This window comes from Chiloscyllium punctatum, chromosome 18, assembly GCF_047496795.1.
Source record: "Chiloscyllium punctatum isolate Juve2018m chromosome 18, sChiPun1.3, whole genome shotgun sequence".
NCBI classification, from domain to species: domain Eukaryota; kingdom Metazoa; phylum Chordata; class Chondrichthyes; order Orectolobiformes; family Hemiscylliidae; genus Chiloscyllium; species Chiloscyllium punctatum.
The window spans coordinates 83,100,386-83,121,457 of NC_092756.1; the positions used below are offsets into that span (position 1 = coordinate 83,100,386).

The 21,072-nt window shown below is 41.9% G+C and overlaps 1 protein-coding gene across 4 annotated transcripts in view; it reads right to left on the minus strand.

The window, feature by feature from the left end:
• The window catches only part of LOC140489253 (glutamate receptor ionotropic, NMDA 2B-like), a 388,460-nt gene that overhangs the window by 11,592 nt on the left and 355,796 nt on the right, over positions 1-21,072 (minus strand). For all 4 annotated transcript variants that reach the window (XM_072588602.1, XM_072588600.1, XM_072588601.1 and 1 more), the window contains one exon: positions 1,677-1,915. In XM_072588602.1, coding sequence (XP_072444703.1) covers positions 1,677-1,915 — 239 coding nt within the window. The remainder of the gene's footprint in view (positions 1-1,676; positions 1,916-21,072) is intronic.

The following is a 21,072-nucleotide window of genomic DNA, read 5'->3' on the forward strand; positions in this document are numbered from 1 at the left end:
AATCATTTAGTAATCTACAATAGATGTCCTATAATAAGAATGAAACACTTAGAAAAGTGAGAAACGAGAACAGGTAAAAGTTGATGGGAATTCAATTTTTGGTCTTTTTCCCGAAAAGGAGTCAGAGTTGAGGCAGACGTTTTTGTGTTAGAAGAAATTACCTGTTCAGGCACATCACCTCATAGCTCCATGGCAGATGAGAACGTGGACACTAAACCCCTGGCCCAGAGATAGGTGGCATTACCACAACACTAGTAGAGTAACCAAGCTAATCCTAGGTTTTTATATACTAAAACACTGTAGTGGGACGTGAACATATAGCTCAAAGGCTAACAAGTGTACCTATTTACATACAAGCAGATAAATCACCCAATGAGCATCAATAAGCTGGGGTGGATCACTTAATCACTACCCAATCAGAAACAGTGAGCAGGTTTACATATCAAAGGACTGGAGGCCTGTTACCAGTAATGTTCAAAGAAGATCGGTGCTGGGTCCACTTTTGTTTGTCATTTACAGAAATGATTTAGATGAGGATATAGAAGGTATGGTTAGTAAGTTTGCGGATGACACCAAAATTGATGGTGTAGTAGGCAGTGAAGAAGGATGTCTAAGTTTAAAAAAAGATGTTGATCAATTGGGTCAATGGGCTGAGGAGTGGCAGATGGAGTTTAATTTGGATAAATGCGAGGTGCTGCAATTTTGTAAAACAAACAAATAAACATTATACAATTAAAAGTAAGGCCTTGGGTAGTGCCTTAAAACAGAGAGACCGAAGGGTTCATGTACATAATTCTTTGAAGTTTGCGCCACTGTACATCTCTATGACTGTATGTAGACAGGGGGGGTTAAGAGGGTGTTAACACACTTGTCTTCATTGCTTAGACCTCTAAGTATAGGAGCTGGGGTGTCATGTTGAGGTTGTACAGGACTTTGGTGAGGCCTCTTCTGGAGTACTGTGTCAAGTTCCGGTCACCCTGTTATAGGAAGCATGTTATTAAGCTGGAGAGGGTTCAGAAGAGAGTTACCAGGAGGTTGCCAAGAATGGGGGGGGGAGTTTGAGTTATAAGGAGAAGCTGCATAGGCTGGGACATTTTATTGGATTGTAGGAGGTTGAGGGGTGACCTTACAGAGATTTATAAAGTCATAAGGGGTATAGCTAAGGTGAATGGCAGGTGTCTTTTCCCTAGGGTGGGGGATTTCAAGACTAGAGGTTATATTTTTAAGGTGGGAGGAGACAGATATAGAAAAGACATGAAGGGCAATTTTTGTTAACACAGAAAGTGGTTCGAGTGCGGAATGAACTTCCAGGGGAAGTGGTGGATGCAGGTACAGTTACAACTTTTAAAAGACATTTGGATAAGTACATGGATAAGAAATGTTTGTAGGGATATGGGCCAAATACAGGAAGCTGGGTCTGGTTTAGGTTGGGATTATGGTCAGCATGGATTGGTAGGACTGAAGGGTCTGTTTCCATGCTGTACGACTCTATAACACTGTAACCAAAGGCTTTTAAGCTCAAGGCTTTCAATCAAAAGTCCAGGAGATTGAATGATCCCCATTCTCTCTGTTGTGTGCAGGAGCACCATTCCACGTGTGGATTCTAAAACCCTCCAAAGCTAAGCTGTGATTAATAACATTGGCAAGCAGGCACAGATGGAGAGATGTGGCCTTACCCTGCTGACTGAAAACATGACACCTGGTTTGCCAGTGCAGACGCCCATGAAACAATGCCGCAGCTGCCAGTAGAAGAGGTGCTCGCAGATGAACGTGAGGAGACTCAGCGTCATTGCAGCACCCAACATGTAGAACACGCCCGCCATGTTATCGACATCCAGCTGGCTGCTCATCACCTCGTTCTTCTCATTGTGGCAGATACCAGTCAGCCAGAGGGCTTCCAGCTCCTCCATATCTCCTAAGAACAGGACAGAGGAAAGGAACAATTTGAGTCTGGGGTTGTCCGAGAAATATTCAACTTATTCATCAGTACCTTTGCAGATAAACAGCAAATCTCCACCAGATAAAAACAGAAAGGGTACACAAATAATCATTTGAATAAACTCAAAACAAAACAGTATCATATAGAACCCCTAGAGTGCAGAAACAGACCATTTAGTCCATCGAGTCCACACTTGTTCTTTGACCCCCGCATCCAAATCCCTGCATTTCCCATGGCTAACCCACACATCCCTGGACACTATGGGCACCATAACATGGCCAATCCACCCTAACCTGCGCATCTTTGGACAGTGTGAGGAAACTGGAGCACCCAGAGGGAACCCACACAGACACGGGGAGGGTGTGTAAACTCCACACAGACAGTCGCCCGAGGTTGGAATCGAACCTTAGTCTCTGGTGCTGTGAGGCAGCAATGTTAACTACTGAGACACTGTGAGGAGAAAGAATTCTTGGAAAATTATTGGCTTAATGTCTTGAAAGCTCCTAAAAAGAGTCACAACAGATTCCAAAGAGGCCAGTATCCTGTCAACAAGTCACCCTTTATTTCCACATAGAGAGTCCTTGACACTAATCCAGCTCCCTTAGAGCCAGCTCTCAGAGTGAACAGAACCTCTGGTATGCCTGTTTATATCTGTCAGCCAGGGCTCCTCGATTGGACCAGTTTAACAACCCCAATAAGGGAACTCATATTCTGTGAGGTCCACCTGCTGACCTCGTTAACAATCACTACAGAGGCAAAGGAAAGAAAAACTAATGAAATTGGAGATAATAGAATACCTTTCTTGCACTTATCAGGACAGCATTGCAAGAATGCCAAATCTCAAAGGGAATAGCAATACCACCCTGCATGAGAAGATTCTGTCCTGATCAATGCAAGATGAAAAGCTTCACCAGCCCCCGCCTCTTCTGTCAGCAATATTTAATTGGTATGAACATAGTCATAGGAGACAGGCAGGTAGTCAGGGACCAGTCAAGTGACTTTCTTTTTGTAAGACCTGTCACCAAATTAACTACTTTAACCAATTGAACAGTAATAATTAACAAGCACTACCCACCAGGAGCAGTGCAATCAAGTGACTTCCTTCACAAAAAAACCTCCATCAAACCACATATGTCACTAATTAAATTAATCAAGCGACATTGTTTCTTATCTATCAAGAGATGCTACTATACACCTCTGAACCTATTGTTTTATTACCATGAAATTACTAATTAAGTTAATCAAGCAATGATTTTTTTCTTCTTTCTTAATCTGATTAAGCAGCTCTTTTTCTTTTTTCCCAACCAGAACTGCTCTTGTACATGACTGAACTTTTTGATTTCTCCATCACCGAATCACCTTTATCATCTATTAACCACCATCAGTAAATTATCTATACTTTTTGATTAATTAATTTACATGCAAAGCCTGTTCAGGACAATGCATCAAGCAACTATTAATGAAATGAGAAAACCTAAAACGTGACTGGTTAATTAAGATCTTGAGAGGTACAACTCAAAGAAGAGGTGGGAGAATGGAGTCTTTCCGTAGGATGGGGGAATTTCAAGACTGGGGGCACGTTTTTAGGGTGGGGGAGAGAGATTTAAATAAGACATGAAGGGCAAATATTTTACAAAGAGGGTGATTCATGTGTGGAATGAACTTTCTGATGAAGTGGTGATGTGGGTACAATTACGTTTAAAAGACATTTGGATAAGTTCATGAATAGGCAAGGTTTGGAGGGATACGGACCAGGAGGAGGCAAGTGGGACTAGTTTAGCTTGGGATTATGTTCAGCATGGACTGGTTGGACCAAAGAGTCTGTTTCTATGCTGTATGACTACGACAATGAAAGGACCTTCAGAACAGAATCTCTGGATCAGCAGTGAAGGGGCCATGTACCTCATGTCATGGTTGCTATAAAATTAGTCGCTCTCCCTGGCTCTTTCCGTCTAGCCTTGAAAATTTCTCGTTTGCAAGCTGCTGACAAATTCAGTAATTTCTGCTGCCCGCCCCTTGAAGACAAAAAGGAAATTAGAAACTCAAAGTCTACCATTTTAATCTGGTGCTAACCCATCGAACCGTGGACTTGGTATCCAGAAACCTAGCAGAGTCTAATCTCATACTTCTGCGACACCTTGCACATTTTTCAATGCTGAATTTCTGCGTCTGCATTGATAATGCAGCCTGAATAAACTCATCACGTAACTATACCCTGCAGCCAGTGGCAGTGCTGAAAATTTTCATTCTCTATGGCATCCTCCAATTACCTCTATTCTCTTTGCTTCCCAAATTGCTGTACCTCTTGCTATTTAGCAATATCTTATTTTTATATAATACTTTAATTTAACATAATTAAGACAGAATGTGTGGCTTTGAAATGAAGGCTGAAATGCATCCCATACGCAATTATGCAGTGCCCTTGAACTCCACTTTGTCTGAAAACAGCACAGACTTGATTCCCCATTGGCAAAGACACAGGAGATCGATGATATGTTAATGGCTCCTCTACAGGAGTAGGGTAAGGAATATCATGTGAATGCATCAAAAGTTAACTGGCTCGTATCATCAACAGACTGTACTGGCCTTATGTGTGTCAGCATTAAAAGAAAAGGGACAGCAGATTATGCCTGAAATTTACACGACTCAGTATTGCCATGCTAACCTTTAGGATTCCATTCACTTATCCTATCCAATCCCCAGATCTCTCAAATCCTTGTCAAACCCAATCTTTTCTACCTCAGCCTTAAATGTATTCATTGTTGGAGATGCCATAACCCACCGAGGTACAAAATTCTGAAGATTCGCAACACTTTGAGGGAAGTTTATTTTCCTTACAGTCCTAACTGATCAACTCCTCAACCTAAGGCTGAGTCCCTGTGTTCCAGATACCATAGTCAGGGGAAACAACATCTCAGTGTCTGCCCTGTCAAGCCCCTTCAGAATCTTCGAGACACCAGAATGCCGAGGTAAGTTACTCAGTCTCTCATACAACACTCTCAACTCTGGTATCACCCTTGTGAACTTCTTTATGCGCTGTCTCCAAGGCAAGTATATCCTGCCTTAAGTACGCAGACCTGTGGACATATATGAATTCATAAGTGCATGTGCCGAATATTTATTTACATGTATGTGTGCACAGAGAAGATGATAACCCCAACAATGCTGCACTGGAGTGTCGACCTGGATTATATGTTCAACCCTAAACCGGTGCTTTATCAAACCACAATCTTACAAGTAGGGGTGCTACCAAGGAAGCTAGGCTTTCACAAAACAGTTAAAGAGTTGGACATGAGGCAAGAGTAGAGGAAAAAGAGGAGGTGACCAAGACATTGGCTTTAACAACATCAAAGATCCCTCCCACCCTGGTAATACTCTCTTCCAACCTCTTCCACCAGGCAGAAGATACAGAAGCCTGAGCACATGCACCAACAGGCTCAAGAAAAGTTACTTCCCTGCTGTTATTAGACTGCTGAATGGACCTCTCTAATTTCACAGCTAATGGTGATCTTGCTTTTCTGCACATGCTCTGCAATTGTGACTTGGTGTGCCTTGCTCTGACTAAGGACCCTATGATCTATATGTCCTTGTATGTTATGATCTTTCTGTACTGCCCACAAAGCAAAACTTTTCACTGTATTTAGCTACATGTGACAACAATAAATCAAATCAAGTAAACTAAGAGGGACACTGTAGTCCATGGGTGCACACAGAAAACAGCAGAGGCTCTGACTACTTGGGGTCAAGATTAGAGTGGTGCTGGAAAAGCACAGCAGGTCAGGCAGCATCCGAGGACTAAGAAAATCGATGTTTCGGGCAGGAGCCCTGCATCAGGAATGAGGCTGGGAGCCTCCTGGGTGGAGAGATAAAAACCTGACTGCTAGCCGTTTCAGTACAAGAGCAAATAGGTCTTGTTGTATTAGACGCAGCATGGCTGAGACAGCAGCTGGAGTACTGTATACAGTTTTGGTTTCCTTACCTAAGGAAGGATCTACTTCCTATAAAGGGAGTGCAACAAATGTTGACCATTCCTGAGATGGCAGGATCACACTAACAGAGCTGATATAGGAGACTGTGCTTGTATTCTCAAATGAAAAGAATGAGAGGTCATTTCAATAATGTGTACAAAATTCCATGTCTCCAATCATATGATGGGAAATCTTTGGAATTTTCTACCCAGAGGATAATGGGAGCTCTGTCATTGAGTACATTCAAGACAGAGATTCACAATGTAATGAATATTAAAGACATAAAGTGATATGGGAATAGTGCAAGTGTACAGCATTGAGGTGGAAGATCAATCATAATTTAGTTGAATAGTAGAGCAGACTAGAGAAGTCAAATGACTATTCCTATTTCTTGTGTGTCTATGATTTATTGTGTTTCAGTTGAAGGTGGGGAACATGTTAAAGACATCAAGGGATATGGGGTTAGTGCAGGAGTACAGCATTGAGGTGGAAGAGCAGTCTTAATTTTGTTTCATAATAGAGCAGACTACAGAAGCCAAATGACTATTCCTATTTCCTTTTGTGCTTTGGATGAAGGTGGGGAACATATGGCATGACCCCATTAGAAAATTGAAGAGCTAAGAGTCATGGCAGAGGAACATGGGCTCAAGTCATTGTAGAGATTTGTAAATTGGGATCTTCAAAATAGTATATATAGGCAGGTTGTCTTCAAGGTAGCTCTTTTCCTACCTCGTCTGTCCTGTAAACATTGGGGATATTCAGACCATTGGTAGTCCTGCTGAATCTCCAGATACAGACAGGCATTTACCTGCAATTAATGCTGATTTCATGCTGCAACAACCAAAATAAATAACACATTCATCCAAACCTCAATTCAGAATACTGCAGGAGCTCTGCTGGAGCTTATCAAAAGATCTGGGTCGGAGAAGTTTTACAGTGCAGCAGGCTATTCAGCCCATCAAGTCATCACTGACCCTTCAGAGAGCATCTCATCCAATCCCACCCTATCCCTTTGACCATGCTTATCCCATGATTAATTCACCTAACCTATATACCACCCCTGGACACTATGGGCAATTTAGCCCAACCAATTCACCTAACCTGCACATTTTTGGACTGTGGGAGGAAACCAGAGCACCCGAAGGAAACCCACATGGGCAGAATGTGTAAACTCTATACAGTCACCTGAGGCTGGAATAAAACCTGGGTCCCCAGTGCTGTGAGGCAGCAGTCCTAACCACTGAGCTGTTACGCCACTGGTTTACCAGGTTCAATTTAGTAAGATCCCAGTCTTTACAATCCTGCCCTGTTCTCCGGAACACGGACAAAACTGTCATATGTCCCTCTCCGAGTTCATTGTCCAGATTGCAGTATAATGAGTGTATATGTTAATGAAATAATGACATATAAGGTGATTTAACACTATCATCAGTTGCATGCTATTGAGATAGAGAAGAGGATGGAATAACTTGTACTAGAGAGCTGTAATACAGAAATCAATATTCTGCATGTTGGTATATAAATAAAAGAGTTTATTGAAACTACCAAGAGTCATTTTTAGCTAAGGTAGAGAAGGGGATGCAGCAGACTCAGAGTAGAGCGATATGAATAGATGAATATAGAACAAAAGTAGGCCATTCAGCCCCATGAGCCTGCTTGGCCATTCGATAATATCATGGTTGACCTGGTTGTGTTTTTGAATTCCACATTCCCATCTCCCTTTGATTCCCAAACCTATTTACCTCCACTGTAAAAATAAGGTACTCACATCCACTACCGTCTGAGGCAGAGTTCCAAAATCACACAACCCTCTGAGAGAAAAAAGGATCTCCTCATTCCCGTCCTAAAAGTGTGTCCCCCTGTTTCTGGAGTCATCTGCAAGAGCAAACATCTTTCCCCCATTCAACTTGTTAAGAAATTTTAGCCCACTTGATTCAAGTCATTCCGCACCTGTCTAACTTCTGGCACAAACAAGCCCAGTTTTGCTAATCTTTCTTCCTAGGTCAACCCATTCATTCCAGCTATCAATCTGGGAAGACAATCTAGTCTAAGACAGCAGCTGCTAAGAACTGTAGGACTGAATTCTAATACAAGAGTGTGTTGCTGGGAAAGCACAGCAGGTCAGGCAGCATCTGAGGAGCAGGAGAATTAACATTTTGGGCATACGCCCTTCAGCAGGAATGAGGCTTGTGGCCGGGGGGCTGAGAGACAATGGGATGAGGGTGGGGTTGGGGGGAAGGTAGCTGAGAAAGCTAAGGGTGAGGGAGAAGGTGATAGGTCAGAGGGAGGAGTGATGGACAGGTCCGGAGGGCGGTGCCGAGTTGGAGGCTTGGTACTGGGATAATGTGGGGGGAGGGGAAATGAGGAAGCTGTTGAAATCCACATTTATCCCATGTGGTTGCAGGGTTCCTGAATTCTAATGCCCAAACCTCATTGAAGGCAGCATCCTTCTAAAGAACTGAGGGTGTATTCAAGGTCAAACCAAGAAAATGAGGGATGTTAGTGCTGTAGGTGAATCCCAATCCATTGTGGTCACTTAATGTTTGTATCGGACACTGTTGGCCAATTACAGCCCAGTGAAATGCTTCAAATTCTGAACACTTCACAAGTCACAGCATTACCTCAGAAGAGGGTCACTTAGCTGATCAGCGAGCCCCTTTGTAAGGGGGTTCATTAGACCCTAGGAACTAGATTTTGAGGATGTTGACCATGCCTGGACAGAGTGGGCATTGGGAAGATATTTCCATTGGCAGGATAGTCTAGGACCCGAGGGCACAGCCTTAGAGTAATGGGAAGACCTTTTAGAATGGGGATATGGAGAAACTTCTTTCACCAGAGAGTGGTGAATCTGTCAAATTCATTGCTGCAGAAGGCTGTGGAGGCTAGGTCATTGAGTACATTTAAAACAGGGATAGATAGGTTCCTGGTTGTCAAGGGGATCAAAGGTTACAGGGAGAAAGCAGGATAATGGGGTTGAAAAACTTATCAGCCATGATTGAATGGTGGAGCAACCTTGATGGGCCGAATGGCCTAATTTCTGCTCCTATGGTCAGTAATCAGAGAAGATTTAGTTCTCTCCGGTCCCATGGAGGGTGGAAAATAGGGAAGAGAGAGAGAAGGCTACATGCAATGGCATCTTGTCCCTACTGAACAATAAACCATTGACCATAAGTGAGATAAAACCAAACATTTCTTGTGTATTGCGGTTGTGGTGTGAGATATTGCTAATGAACATGCAGTTGCTTTCAAACGGAAGAATGCAGAATGGGTTTGGTTTGGGAGAGAGGGAGAATGATCATCTTTTGTTCCTACTATGAAGGTAATGTGCTTCATCTGAATTCAATACTTCGAACGATTCTACATTCACCCTCCATTTCAACCATTTATTGAGATGTTATCTTCCACTACTCTATCAGGGAATCCTTGCCTTATCTTGATTTCTGAATGTGTAACAAAGGTCCAAATATCAGAGCTTGTGCCCGTGCCAACTCAGGTTATTGTGGAGTTACACTTGAGGGAAACAGCATTGGAGGTGACTATTCTTCCTGCTGCTGGAATTGTATGTGAGACAATCTATTTTACTGGATTTGCCTTTGCCAAGTGTGTGTTCATGGGTTGTTATTTTATTGGAACTGTTAATTAATAGTAATAAATACATTATTTTGTTATGGATTTTGATAGAGTTATAGTTAAGGCAATTCTTTTTCTTATATTTTGTCTGTATTTTAACTGTGGTGTAAAAATAAGGTGTGTTTTGCTTAAAGCCGAGTTACTTGACCAATCAAATTGCATCCAGAATGCAAAGCCTTACACTTTAAGATATGAAAACTTACAGTCCAGTCTATTTACTTAACATATTTTGAGGGGCTTTTGTCTAGTCTATAATTCATGTAAACATTACAGTGTTACAGTGTTAACAGGTACAGTGCTTACATCGCAAAGCGAAAGTATATTCATTCGTGATATCACAGTTTTACACATTTATTACTGACATCAAGAGTGTTAACACATCCACTCTTGATATCACAATATTAAGGTTTGCATTATGAATATTACACAGCACCAACACTTCATTACTGATATCACATTCCATACTGACATTGCACACAACATGAGCACTGTTGACAGAGATCACAATCTCTGAACATATCCCTGACTGATATCACTGGAAATACACTGGTAATAGATTAATATGGAAATCACACAATGTTAACACCTCATGTCTGATATGACACACTGTTAACATCTTGATTACTGATATCATACCACATTCACCCATTCTTTATTGATGCCAGAAAATGTTGACATGGCATTACTGATACATTCATTACTAATATCACACTACTTGATACCTTCCTTACTGATATCACAATGTTAATATGTTTCTTAATGATATTATAGCATTACCAGCTTACTACTGACTTGAAAATGTGAACATTTTCATTACTGATCTCATACAACGTTAACTCACTAATGACTCCTTGAAAGTGAGTTGCACATAGACAGGATAGTGAAGAATGTGTTTGATATGCTTGTCTTTATTGGTCAGTGCATTGAGTATAGGAGTTGGGAGGTTATGTTGAGGCTGTACAGGACATTAGTTAGGTCACTTTTGGCAAATTGTGTGTAATTCTCATTCCCGTGCTTTAGGAAGGATGTTGTGAAACTTGAAAAGTTTCAGAAAAGATTTACAAGGAGGTTGCCAGGGTTGGAGGGTTTCAGCAATAGGGAAAGGTTGAACAGGCTGGAACTGCTTTCCCTTGAGCGCCAGAGGCTGAGGCTGAGGTTTATAAAATCATGAGATGCATGAATAGGGTGAATAGCCAAGATCTTTTTCCCTAGGTATGGAGTTCCAAAACTAGAGGGCATAGGTTTAAGGTGAGAGGAGAAAGATTTAAAACGGACCTATGGGGCAACTTTTTCACATGGAGGGTGGCACGTGGATGGAACAAACTAGATTGGTACAACATTTAAAAGGTATCTGGATGGGTATATGAATAGGGAGGGTTTAGAGGGATATGGGCCAAATGGGACTTGATTAATTTGGGATATCTGGTCAGCACAGATGCGTTGGACCAAAGGGTCTGTGACTAGAGTTGTACAGCACAGGGAAAGGCTGAATAGGCTGGGGCTGCTCTCCCTGGAGTGCCAGAGGCTGAGATTGAGGTTTATAACATCACGAGATTCATGAATAGGGTGAATAGCCTATGACTAGATTAGGTTCTCTACAGTGTGGAAACAGGCCCTTTGGCCCAACAAGTCCACACCAACCCACCCAGACCCATTTTCCTCTGATTAATGCACCTAACACCCTGGGCAATTTCACATGGCCAATTCGCCTGATCCGCACATCTTTGGACTGTGAGAGGGAACCAGAGCACCTAGAGGAAATCCAAGCAGACACAGGGAGAATGTGTAACTCCACACAGACAGTTGCCCGAGGCTGGAATCGAACCCAGGTCCCTGGCACTGTGAGGCAACAGTGCTAATCACTGAGCTGACTGTATGACTGTTATCACAATGTAATGTTTTTATGGCTGATATCAGTTTTTGCACAATCCTTCCAGATATCACACATCTCTAACATATTCAAACAGGGCATTAGACAATGTTAATTAGATATTACACATCTTCAACAATACTTATTACAAAAAACACACATTTATTGCTGAGAATAGAGAACAGAGAATTAACACAATAATTACTGACATCACACGCTTTGAATACACATTCCCAATCATACAAAATATTAGTTGCTGATGTAAAACAGTGTTGCTACATTCATTACTGACATCAATCAGTGTTGACACATCCAGAACGGATATCATCTCATGTTAAATATTTATTAATGTTATCACCTAGCATTTATATAACCATTATTGACCTCACAGAGCAGAAGCACAATCATTACTGGTCTTACACAATGTTAACACATTCGTTACTGATACCTCGTTTACTTTTTGGATCAGTATTAACAGATTCATTATTGGTATCTGGGTGTTAAACATAATGGTTACCGTTATCACGTCATGTCAGAGTATTAGTACGTGAGTAATATCACACATTAGCTGATTCATTACTCTTTATCTCATGGTGTTGTTTTCCTCATGGTGTTAGCTTAGTTATCACTGATATTCCACATTCTTTTCTGATATTACACAGCTGTAATATTATCACGGTTGATATTGCACAGGTTTAAAATATTTCTTATTGAAACCCAACAGCACTATTGCATTCATTAATGTGGTGAGGCAGACTCAAAGGTATTGAATAGCCTGCTTCAGCTCCTAATTTGTATGTTTGTATGTCACAGCGTCAATCCATCCATTGCCAATGCCATGCAGCCTCATTATTAATGTCACACAAATAATATTTAATGACTAATATCAAACAGATCAAATACACTCATCACTGACATCACAATGCTGATGTGTTCAACACTGATATCATACGATGAGAATGCATTCATTGCTCTCATCACAAAGCAGTAATATTTGGTTATTGACATACCACTCCGTTGACAGTTCATGACTGATATCACAAGTTAAGCTCACTTTTTACACAATTCACACAATAATAATGGTGCACTGATATCACTTATTAACCCTTTGTGATATCAGCAAAATGTTATTACTGATCATAGAATCCTTACGGAGTGGAAGCAGGCCATTCGGTCCATTGAGTCCACCCTGACCATCTGAAGAGTATCCCTAGACCTATCACCCTATCCTAACCTTTTGACCCTGCATTTCCACGGTTAATTCACCTAACCTACATGTCCCTGAACACTATAGGGCAATTTAGCACAACCAGTCTACCTCACCTGCACATCTTTGAACTGTGGGTGGAAACCGGAGTACCCAGAGGAAACACATGCAGACACAGGGAGAATGTCCAAACTCCACACAGACAGTTGCCTGAGGGTGAAATTGAACCCAGGTCCCTGGTGCTGTGAGACAGCAGTGTGAACCACTGAACCACCATGCCGCCATATTCAAAGTCTACTTACAGTAGACACCGTCAGTACATTCGTTACTGTTTCACAAACTTTATATGGTTATTGCTGTCGTCACAGAGCTTTAAGCATCTTCACTGCAATTATTACACATATTTTCAAATGTTGCCTTCGCTATTTACCTTATCCGTGTCCTTCATGATTTTATAAGCTTCTATAAAGTCACCCCTCAGCCTCCGATGCTCCAGGGAAAATAGTCCCAGACTATTCAGCCTCCCTTGATAGCTCAAACTCTCCAATCCCAGCAACATTCTTGTGAATCTTTTCTGCACCCTTTCAAGTTTAACAATATCCGATAGCAGGTAGACCAGAAGGAGGTCCTTAACAATTGAAGATGTGTTAACACACAACACTGATAAAGTTACCATAGCCCCACCATCATATTAAAGAGATTTAATGTGAGGAGCACCACACTCTCAGGGGAGAGGGAGGTTCAGAAAACAGAATCTTCACAGTAACTTCAGCTGGTGCTAGATTTGAACCCATGCCGTTGGTGTCACCCTGTTGCAATTCAGCCATCCAGTCAACTGAGTGAACTGGCCACTAACACAATACTATGACATCCATTACTGATAATCATATAGTGTTAACAAATTAATTATTGATGTCAGACAGCTTTTGCACATTTATTAATGACGTAAATTGGATGAGAGATAGGAAACAGAGCAATGTTTAATGGGTATTTTTCAGGCTGGAGGAAGTGGAGGAGCCCTTGGATTGGTATTAGGACCCTTGCATTTCCTGATACAAATGTAAATGTTCTAGAACTTGGTGAGCAGGACAATTTCAAAGTATATGGAAGGCACATAACTTGGGAAGATGGCAAACTGAGAAGGACTGTGTAGAACATCAAAAAGGATAATAACAAGTGGTGGAATGGTCAGCTGAAGTTCAATGAGGAGAAGTGTGAGGTGATAATCATTGTCTTCTTCATTCATGGGATGTGGATATCATCAGCTGGGCCACCATATATTGCCAAATTCCAATTACCCAGAGGACAGCTAAGAGGCAAAAATATTTTGCGGTTCTGGAGTCTCATGTACATCAGACCAGGTAAAGCCCTTCCCAAAAGATAGCAGTGAACCAAATTGGACTTTATGAAAACCAGCAGTGGTGTGTAGTTACTATTGGAATGGCTTTTTACTCCAGACATTTACTGAATTCAAGTTTTATGATCTTCTATGGTGAGTCTTGAACTCATGTCCTCAGAACATCACCTTGGAGTTCTGTATTTCTAGCTTAGTGACATTATCACTAGTGACATCATTGCTTGCTTTATATGGCAAACTAGTTAAGCAAATGGTTCCCACAATGAGAAATGTCAGCTATGAGTGCAGATTGGAAAAGTTGAGATTGTTTTCCCTGAAGAGGAGAAAGCTCAGAGGAGAATTGGTGGAAATTTTCCAAATCACGCAGGACTTAGAATAGCTAAGGAGCAACTGATCCCTTTTGGAAATGGATCAGAAGCAGTGCCCACAGTTTTGAACAAAGAAGAACAAAGAACAAAGAAAATTTATAGCCCGTGAACAGCCCTTCAGCCCTCCAAGCCTAAGCCGATCCAAATATACTGTCTAAACCTGTCGGTCAATTCCTAAGCGCATGTATCCCTCTGCTCCCCGCCTACTCATGCATCTGTCCAAACGCATCTTAAATGAATCCACCGTGCCTGCCTCTACCACATCTGCTAGCAACGCATTCCAGATGCCCACCACCCTCTGTGTGAAGTACTTGCCGTGTGTATCCCCCTTAAACTTTCCACTTCTCACCTTGAGAGAGAAACGTTTTCACACAGTCAGTGGTTTGAGTTTGAAATGCACTGACTGTAAGTGTGGCAGAGGCAGGTTCAATTGAGACATTCAAGTGGGCATTGGAGGATTATTTAATTTGAAGCAATGTTTAGGGATATGGGGAAAAGGCAGGAGAATGCACCAAGTCAAAATCCTCAGGCAACATGTGTGGATATGATGGGCCAAATGATGTCCATTTGCAAAGTGACAATTCTGTGATATTGTGTGGTGTTACTATTCTGGTTAACGATATCACATAGGATTAACAATCATTACTGAAGGCGGGATTTTAACATGCATACTATTGATATTAAACATTAACACATTGCATAGTATTTCCACAGAGCATTACACATTCATCTCTGATAATATTACATTAATACATTCACTAATGGTGTTCATAGGATCCAGGTGTTCCAATGCATGAGTCACAAAATGTTGTTATGCAGGTACAGTACATTATCAAAAAGCCTAATGGAATGTTATTCTTTGGAATGAAAGGAATTGAACAGAAAGTAAAGATGTTATGCTTCACTTATACTGGACATTGGTGAGACCATATCGCAGAATCTATTTATAATCTATCCTCATTAATGAATTTTCGCATCCTCAGAACCACATAACTGAGCAGCAGAGAGCAGGTTATTGCTGTTGATGGAATTATTAAAGACCCTTTCCATCAATTTGTTGAGGATTGAGAGGAGGCTGGTGGTGTGGTAGTTGATTGGGTTGAATCTTGAAGGCAGGAATGGCCTGGACAATTTTCCATAATACTGGGTAGATGCCAGTGCTTTAGCTGTACTGGAACAGCTTGGCTAGGGGCACAGCTAGTTCTGGAATATAAGTCTTCGCTATTATCAACAATTTGTTGTCATTGCCCATAACCATTGCAGTATTCAATACCTTCAGCCATTTCGTGATATCACATGGTGTGAACCAAATATGCTGAAGACTGACCTCAGAAGAAGATTAAGATAGATCATTCACTCAGCATTTCTGGCTGAAGATGAATGCAAATGCTTCAGGTCTATCCTTTGCATTGATGTGCTGGGCATCCCCAATATTGAAGATGAAAATATTTGTGGATCCTCCTGCTCCTTTGGTTAGTTATAGAGTCATACAGCATGGAAACAGATCTTTTGGTCAAACCAGTCCATGCCAACCATAATCCCAAACCAAACTTGTCACACCTGCCTGCTCCTGGCCCATATCCATCCAAACCTTCCCTGTCCAGGTACTCACTAAGTGTCTTTTAAACATTGTAACTGTGCCCGCATCCACCACTTCCACAGGAAGTTCATTCCACATCTGTAGAGATTGTCCCTTATATCTTTTTTAAATCTCTCACCTCTCACCTTAAAAATATGCCCCCTAGTCTTGAAATTCCCCATCCTAGGACAAAGACACTTACTATTAATTCTATTGATACCCCTCATGATTTTATAAACTTCTATAAGGTTGTTTAATTGTCTATTAGTATACATGATTGGATGTGGCAGGACTGGAGAGCTTAGATCAATTCATTTCAGTTGTCATGGAAACTTCATACATTCATGTTGATATTACAAAGGTTTAACATGTATTACTGAAGCACATAATGTTATCGCATCCATTATTCACATTCCACAACATTAACATATTAATTACTGATTTAAGACAAACCTAACATTTCCAATTCTAATATCACAGAACCTTAACACCTGTATCACTGATATCACAGTGCTAATGTGTTGATTAGAGCCTTTACACTGCTAAACATTCATTACTGAAGATATCAATCCAGCAGAGTACGGTTTTGAGAGTGTAACACTTCACTGATATCCCACAGTCTTCAACTTGGGCAGTCTCTCAAGACTGATGTTGACTTTCTCCCACTCCGGAGTTGTGAGTCCTGAGGAATACAATGTTGGACCTGCAAATGCTGCTACAGGTGGAGCAGATGGGCTCTAAAGAGGTGAGTGGGTGGGAGGCTCTGATTTTCAAACATGCTCCTTCTTCTTTTGGAACTTAGACTCAGCCTGTGCCTGTCAGAGATGCTAGCAAACAGAGATATTTGTTACACCTTCAACCAATGCTTCTTCCTCAGTTTGGGTAGTCTCGGACAGAGATTCCCAGGAGTCAATGGGAATGTTGCATTTTTTTCGGGACCTCCTTGAAGCATTTTCTTGATCCTCCTGCTAGCCACTTGCCATACAGACTTCAGAGTGGAGGACCTGTTTTGAGAGTCAGTATGGAAACAATATGGCTGAACACAACATATTCGTTGGACATGGGTGCTGCTGGCTGGGTCAGGATTTATTACCCATCCCTAGTTGCCTTTCAGAAGGTGGAGGTGAGCTGCCTTCTTGAATCACTGCAGTCCATGTGCAGTAGGTAGACCCACATGACGGTGGCACAGTGGCTTAGTGGTGAGCACTGCTGCCTCACAGCACCAGGGACCCAGGTTTGATTCTAATCTCAGGTGACTGTCTGTGTGGAGTTTGCACATTCTCCCCCTGTCTGCGTGAGTTTCCTCTGGGTGCTCCAGTTTCCTCCCACAGTCCAAAATGTGCAGATCAGGTGAATTGACTATGCTAAATTTCCCATAGTGTTATGTGCATTAGTCAGAGGAAAATGCGTCTGGATAGGTTACTGTTCGGAGGGTTGGTGTTGGGCTTGTTGGGCTGAAGGGCCTGTTTCCACACTGTAGTGGAATCTAATCAAATCAATGCCTTTAGGGAAGGAATACCAGGATTTTGATAGTGAAGAAACAGCAATATATTTCCAAGTCAGGAGGTGAGTGGTTTGAAAGTAATAGCATTCCCATATAGCTGCTGGCCTTGTCCTTACAGATGGTTGTGTTGGGAAGGTGCCAAATGATGATCTTGGATGCATTTCTACCATGCGTGTTGTAGATAATATACACTGATGCTACTGAGCATCTGTAGTTGAGTGACTGAACATTTATGGAGTTGTTGCCAATCAAGTGGGCTACTCTGCCCTGGATGGTGTCAAGCCTCTTCAATGTTTTTAGAGCTGCATTCACACAGGCAAGTGGGCAGTATTCCATTATATTCCTGACTTGTGCCTTGTAGATGGTTTATCAGGCTATGTGGAGTCAGGAGTTGAGTTATTCGCTGTAGCAATCTTGGCATCTGACTTACTCTTGTATCTATTGTATTTATCTGGTGAGTCAAGTACATTTTCTGCTCAATAGTAATCCCCAGGATGTTGATAGTGTGAGATTCAGTAATATTGAATATTACTGGTATTGAATGTTCAGGGGTAGTAGTTAGTTTCTCTCTTATTGGAGATGGTCATTGCCTGGCAATTGCAAAATGTTTACTTGCCGCTTGTCAGCCCAAAACTGGATATTGTGCAAGTGTCTTGTTGCATTTTAACATGGACTGCCTCAGTGGCTGAGAAGAAACAAATGGTGTTGAATATTGCGCAATCACGGTAAACATCTCCAATTCTGACATTATAACAGAGGCGAGGTCATAAATGAAGCAGTTGAAGATGGTTGGGCCCAGGACACTACCCTGAGCAAGTCCTGAATAGATGTCCGAGAGCTGAGATGATTGATCTCCAATAACCACAACCATCTTCCTATATGCCAAGTACGGTTCCAACGAGCAGACATTTTTCCCTGTTTCCCATTGGCTCCAGTTTTGGTGCTGTGGCTTGACACTAGAATGCAGCCTCAAACGTAGTCACTGTTATCTCACATCTGGAATTCAGCTGCTGTCCATTTTTGAACTGAAGCTGTAAAGAAGTCAGAAGTTGTGTGGGCCATATTGACCAAAATCAGTGTCTCAGTGTCGGATGCTTGCCTGAGAGAGGATACTGCCATTGGAGCATCTTTGCAGCTTTAAGGAGACAGTACTGGTGGTACATCTCTCAGGATTTCAGGTGACTGTTATACATTGTCCGTGATTCAGATGTTATCAGATGGGCAGGTTGCACTATTGATCTTTGTCATCAAATGCTCTGCTTCTCAGATGGCCTATGACATTCTGGAGACAATAATGAATTTCATTATCAATGTTTGTCCTTATTAAGAGGAGGCTCCCAGGGTATAGGAATTGATCTACATTGTCTGGTGGCCTGTTGTAGGTCTTGATAGCCAGGGGAACAGGGACAAGGCAGGAGTGGACTGATAGAAGGTCTTTGATTTCTGGGTGTTGACCCTGTGGTCCTTTTTCTCATATGCCTCCGCAAATGTGTCGAAGATGGCTTAACACTCTGCCTTAGATATTTCTCATATACAAGCATCATCTGCTCATTGCACATGCATTGAGTCAATGGTAATCCATCGCTGAGGGTCACAGTATGTATGCAAGGTAGAGGATGGTGGTGAATTTCAGTGCACAACAAAATATGAGGAGAATGTCCCACATTCCTTCCTGGTTGACACAGTCAAAGATCTTTGTGAAGTTGAAGAAAATCAGGTATAAAGGCTACTTTCCTTGAGCTTGTCTTGCAGTGAAGTTCATGTCCACTGAGACCCTTGATGGACTGAATCTGCATTGTGACTCCAAGAGGATCTTTTAAGTTTCTGGGAAGATTATTTTTGCAATGACCTTCCTTGTCTTGGACAGCAAGCAGACACCTGTGTCACTACTGCATTGAGTCTTATCTCCTCTCTTTGAAAGTGGCTATAATTGTTCAGTCTAAGACATTTGCTGGTACGATCTCCTCCTTTCTGATAAGGAAGAATACGTCATGTAATCATGCCAAGAGTGCTTCTTCACCATATTTCAGAATTTTGGTAGGTATTCCATCTGCTCTGTTGGCCTTATTCATCCTTAGTGGCCAGATGCCCTTTTCAACCTCATGTCAATTTGCGGTTGTGCTGACATGGTGGCAGGTAGCTTGCAGCAGGATGTGGCCAACTTAGTGGTTAGCACCCCTGCCTCACAGGGTCAGGGATACAGATTTGGGGGTGACTATGTGGAGTTTGCATGTTTGCCCCGTGTCTGTGTAAGTTACCTTTGGGTGCTCTGGTTTCCTTCCACAATCGAAATATGCGCAAATGCGGTGGATTGGACATGCTAAATTGTTCCATAGAGTCCTGGGATGTGCAGGAAAGGAGGATTGGCAATGTTAATTCTCCCTGTAGTGTCCTGGGATGTGCAGGTTAGGGGGATTAGCCATGAGAAATGTGGGGATAGGGTGGGGCTTGGCCTGGATGGCTTGCCCTTTGGAAGGTCAGTGCAGACTTCATGAGCTGCATGCCCTCTTTGTTGAAGGTGGCACTTGAGGTGATAATCAGACGGGCTGCTTTATCGTGGATGGTGTTGAGCTTCTTGATGGAGCCACATTTAGGAATGTGGAGAGTATACTATCACACTCCTGACTTGGACTCTGTAGTGAGTTGCCAGACTTTGGGTAGATGGGAGATGAGTAACTTGCCCAGAATTTCTAGCCTCTGAGCTGTTATTTCGCCACAGCATTTATATGGCTCAACCAATTCCATTTCTGCACAACAGTAACCCCCATGATGTTCTGATATCACAGAGCTTAGGTTTAAATTTTTTGTACGTTTCAAATTTGTGGAACTCTGAGTAGCAGGTGGATCTGGATGTCAAAGAAGATGAATTGAATAGATTGATATGCAGGTTCAGCAAGTAACTAGGAAAGCTAATAGAATGATTTTTTTGAAAGGGAAATTGAATACAAAAATATGGAGGCGAGGCTACAGTTACACAGGATACTGGTGAAACCACATCTGGAATATTGTACACACTATTGGTCTCCTTATTTAAGGAAGGAAGTAAATGTGTTAGAAACAGTTCAGAATTGCTTTACTAGACTATACCTGGAATGGACAGCTTGTATTATGAGGTGAGATTGTGCAGGATAGGCTTGCATCCTTTGGAGTTAAGAAGTGTAAGGGGCAACTTAATTGAAGTATATAAGATTGTGAGGGGTCTTGAGTTGGTGGATGTGGAGAGGATGGTACGTCTTGCAGGAGAACATGAAATTCAGTGTCATTGTTGCAAAATAATGGGTTGCCCAATGAAAACATGGATAAGAATAAACTATGGAATACTCTTCCTCCAAGAGAGTGAAAGTAGAGACTTGGGATATTTTTAAGGCAGAGGTAGGTAGCTTCTTGAGAAAGGAGTGAAAGTTTTTTTTGAAGATAAGCAGTAATGTGAAGTAATCAGACCAGCCATGATCTTTTTTTAAAAATTTATTCATTTGTTAGTATTGCTGGCTGGGCCCAGCATTTATTGCCCTTCCCTGGTTGTCCCTTGAGAAGGTGGGGGTGAGCTGCCTTCTTGAACCGCTGCTGTCCACCTGCTGTGGGTTGACCCACAATGCCCTTAGGGAGGGAATTCCAGGATTTTGATGCAGCAACGGTGAAAGAACGGCAAT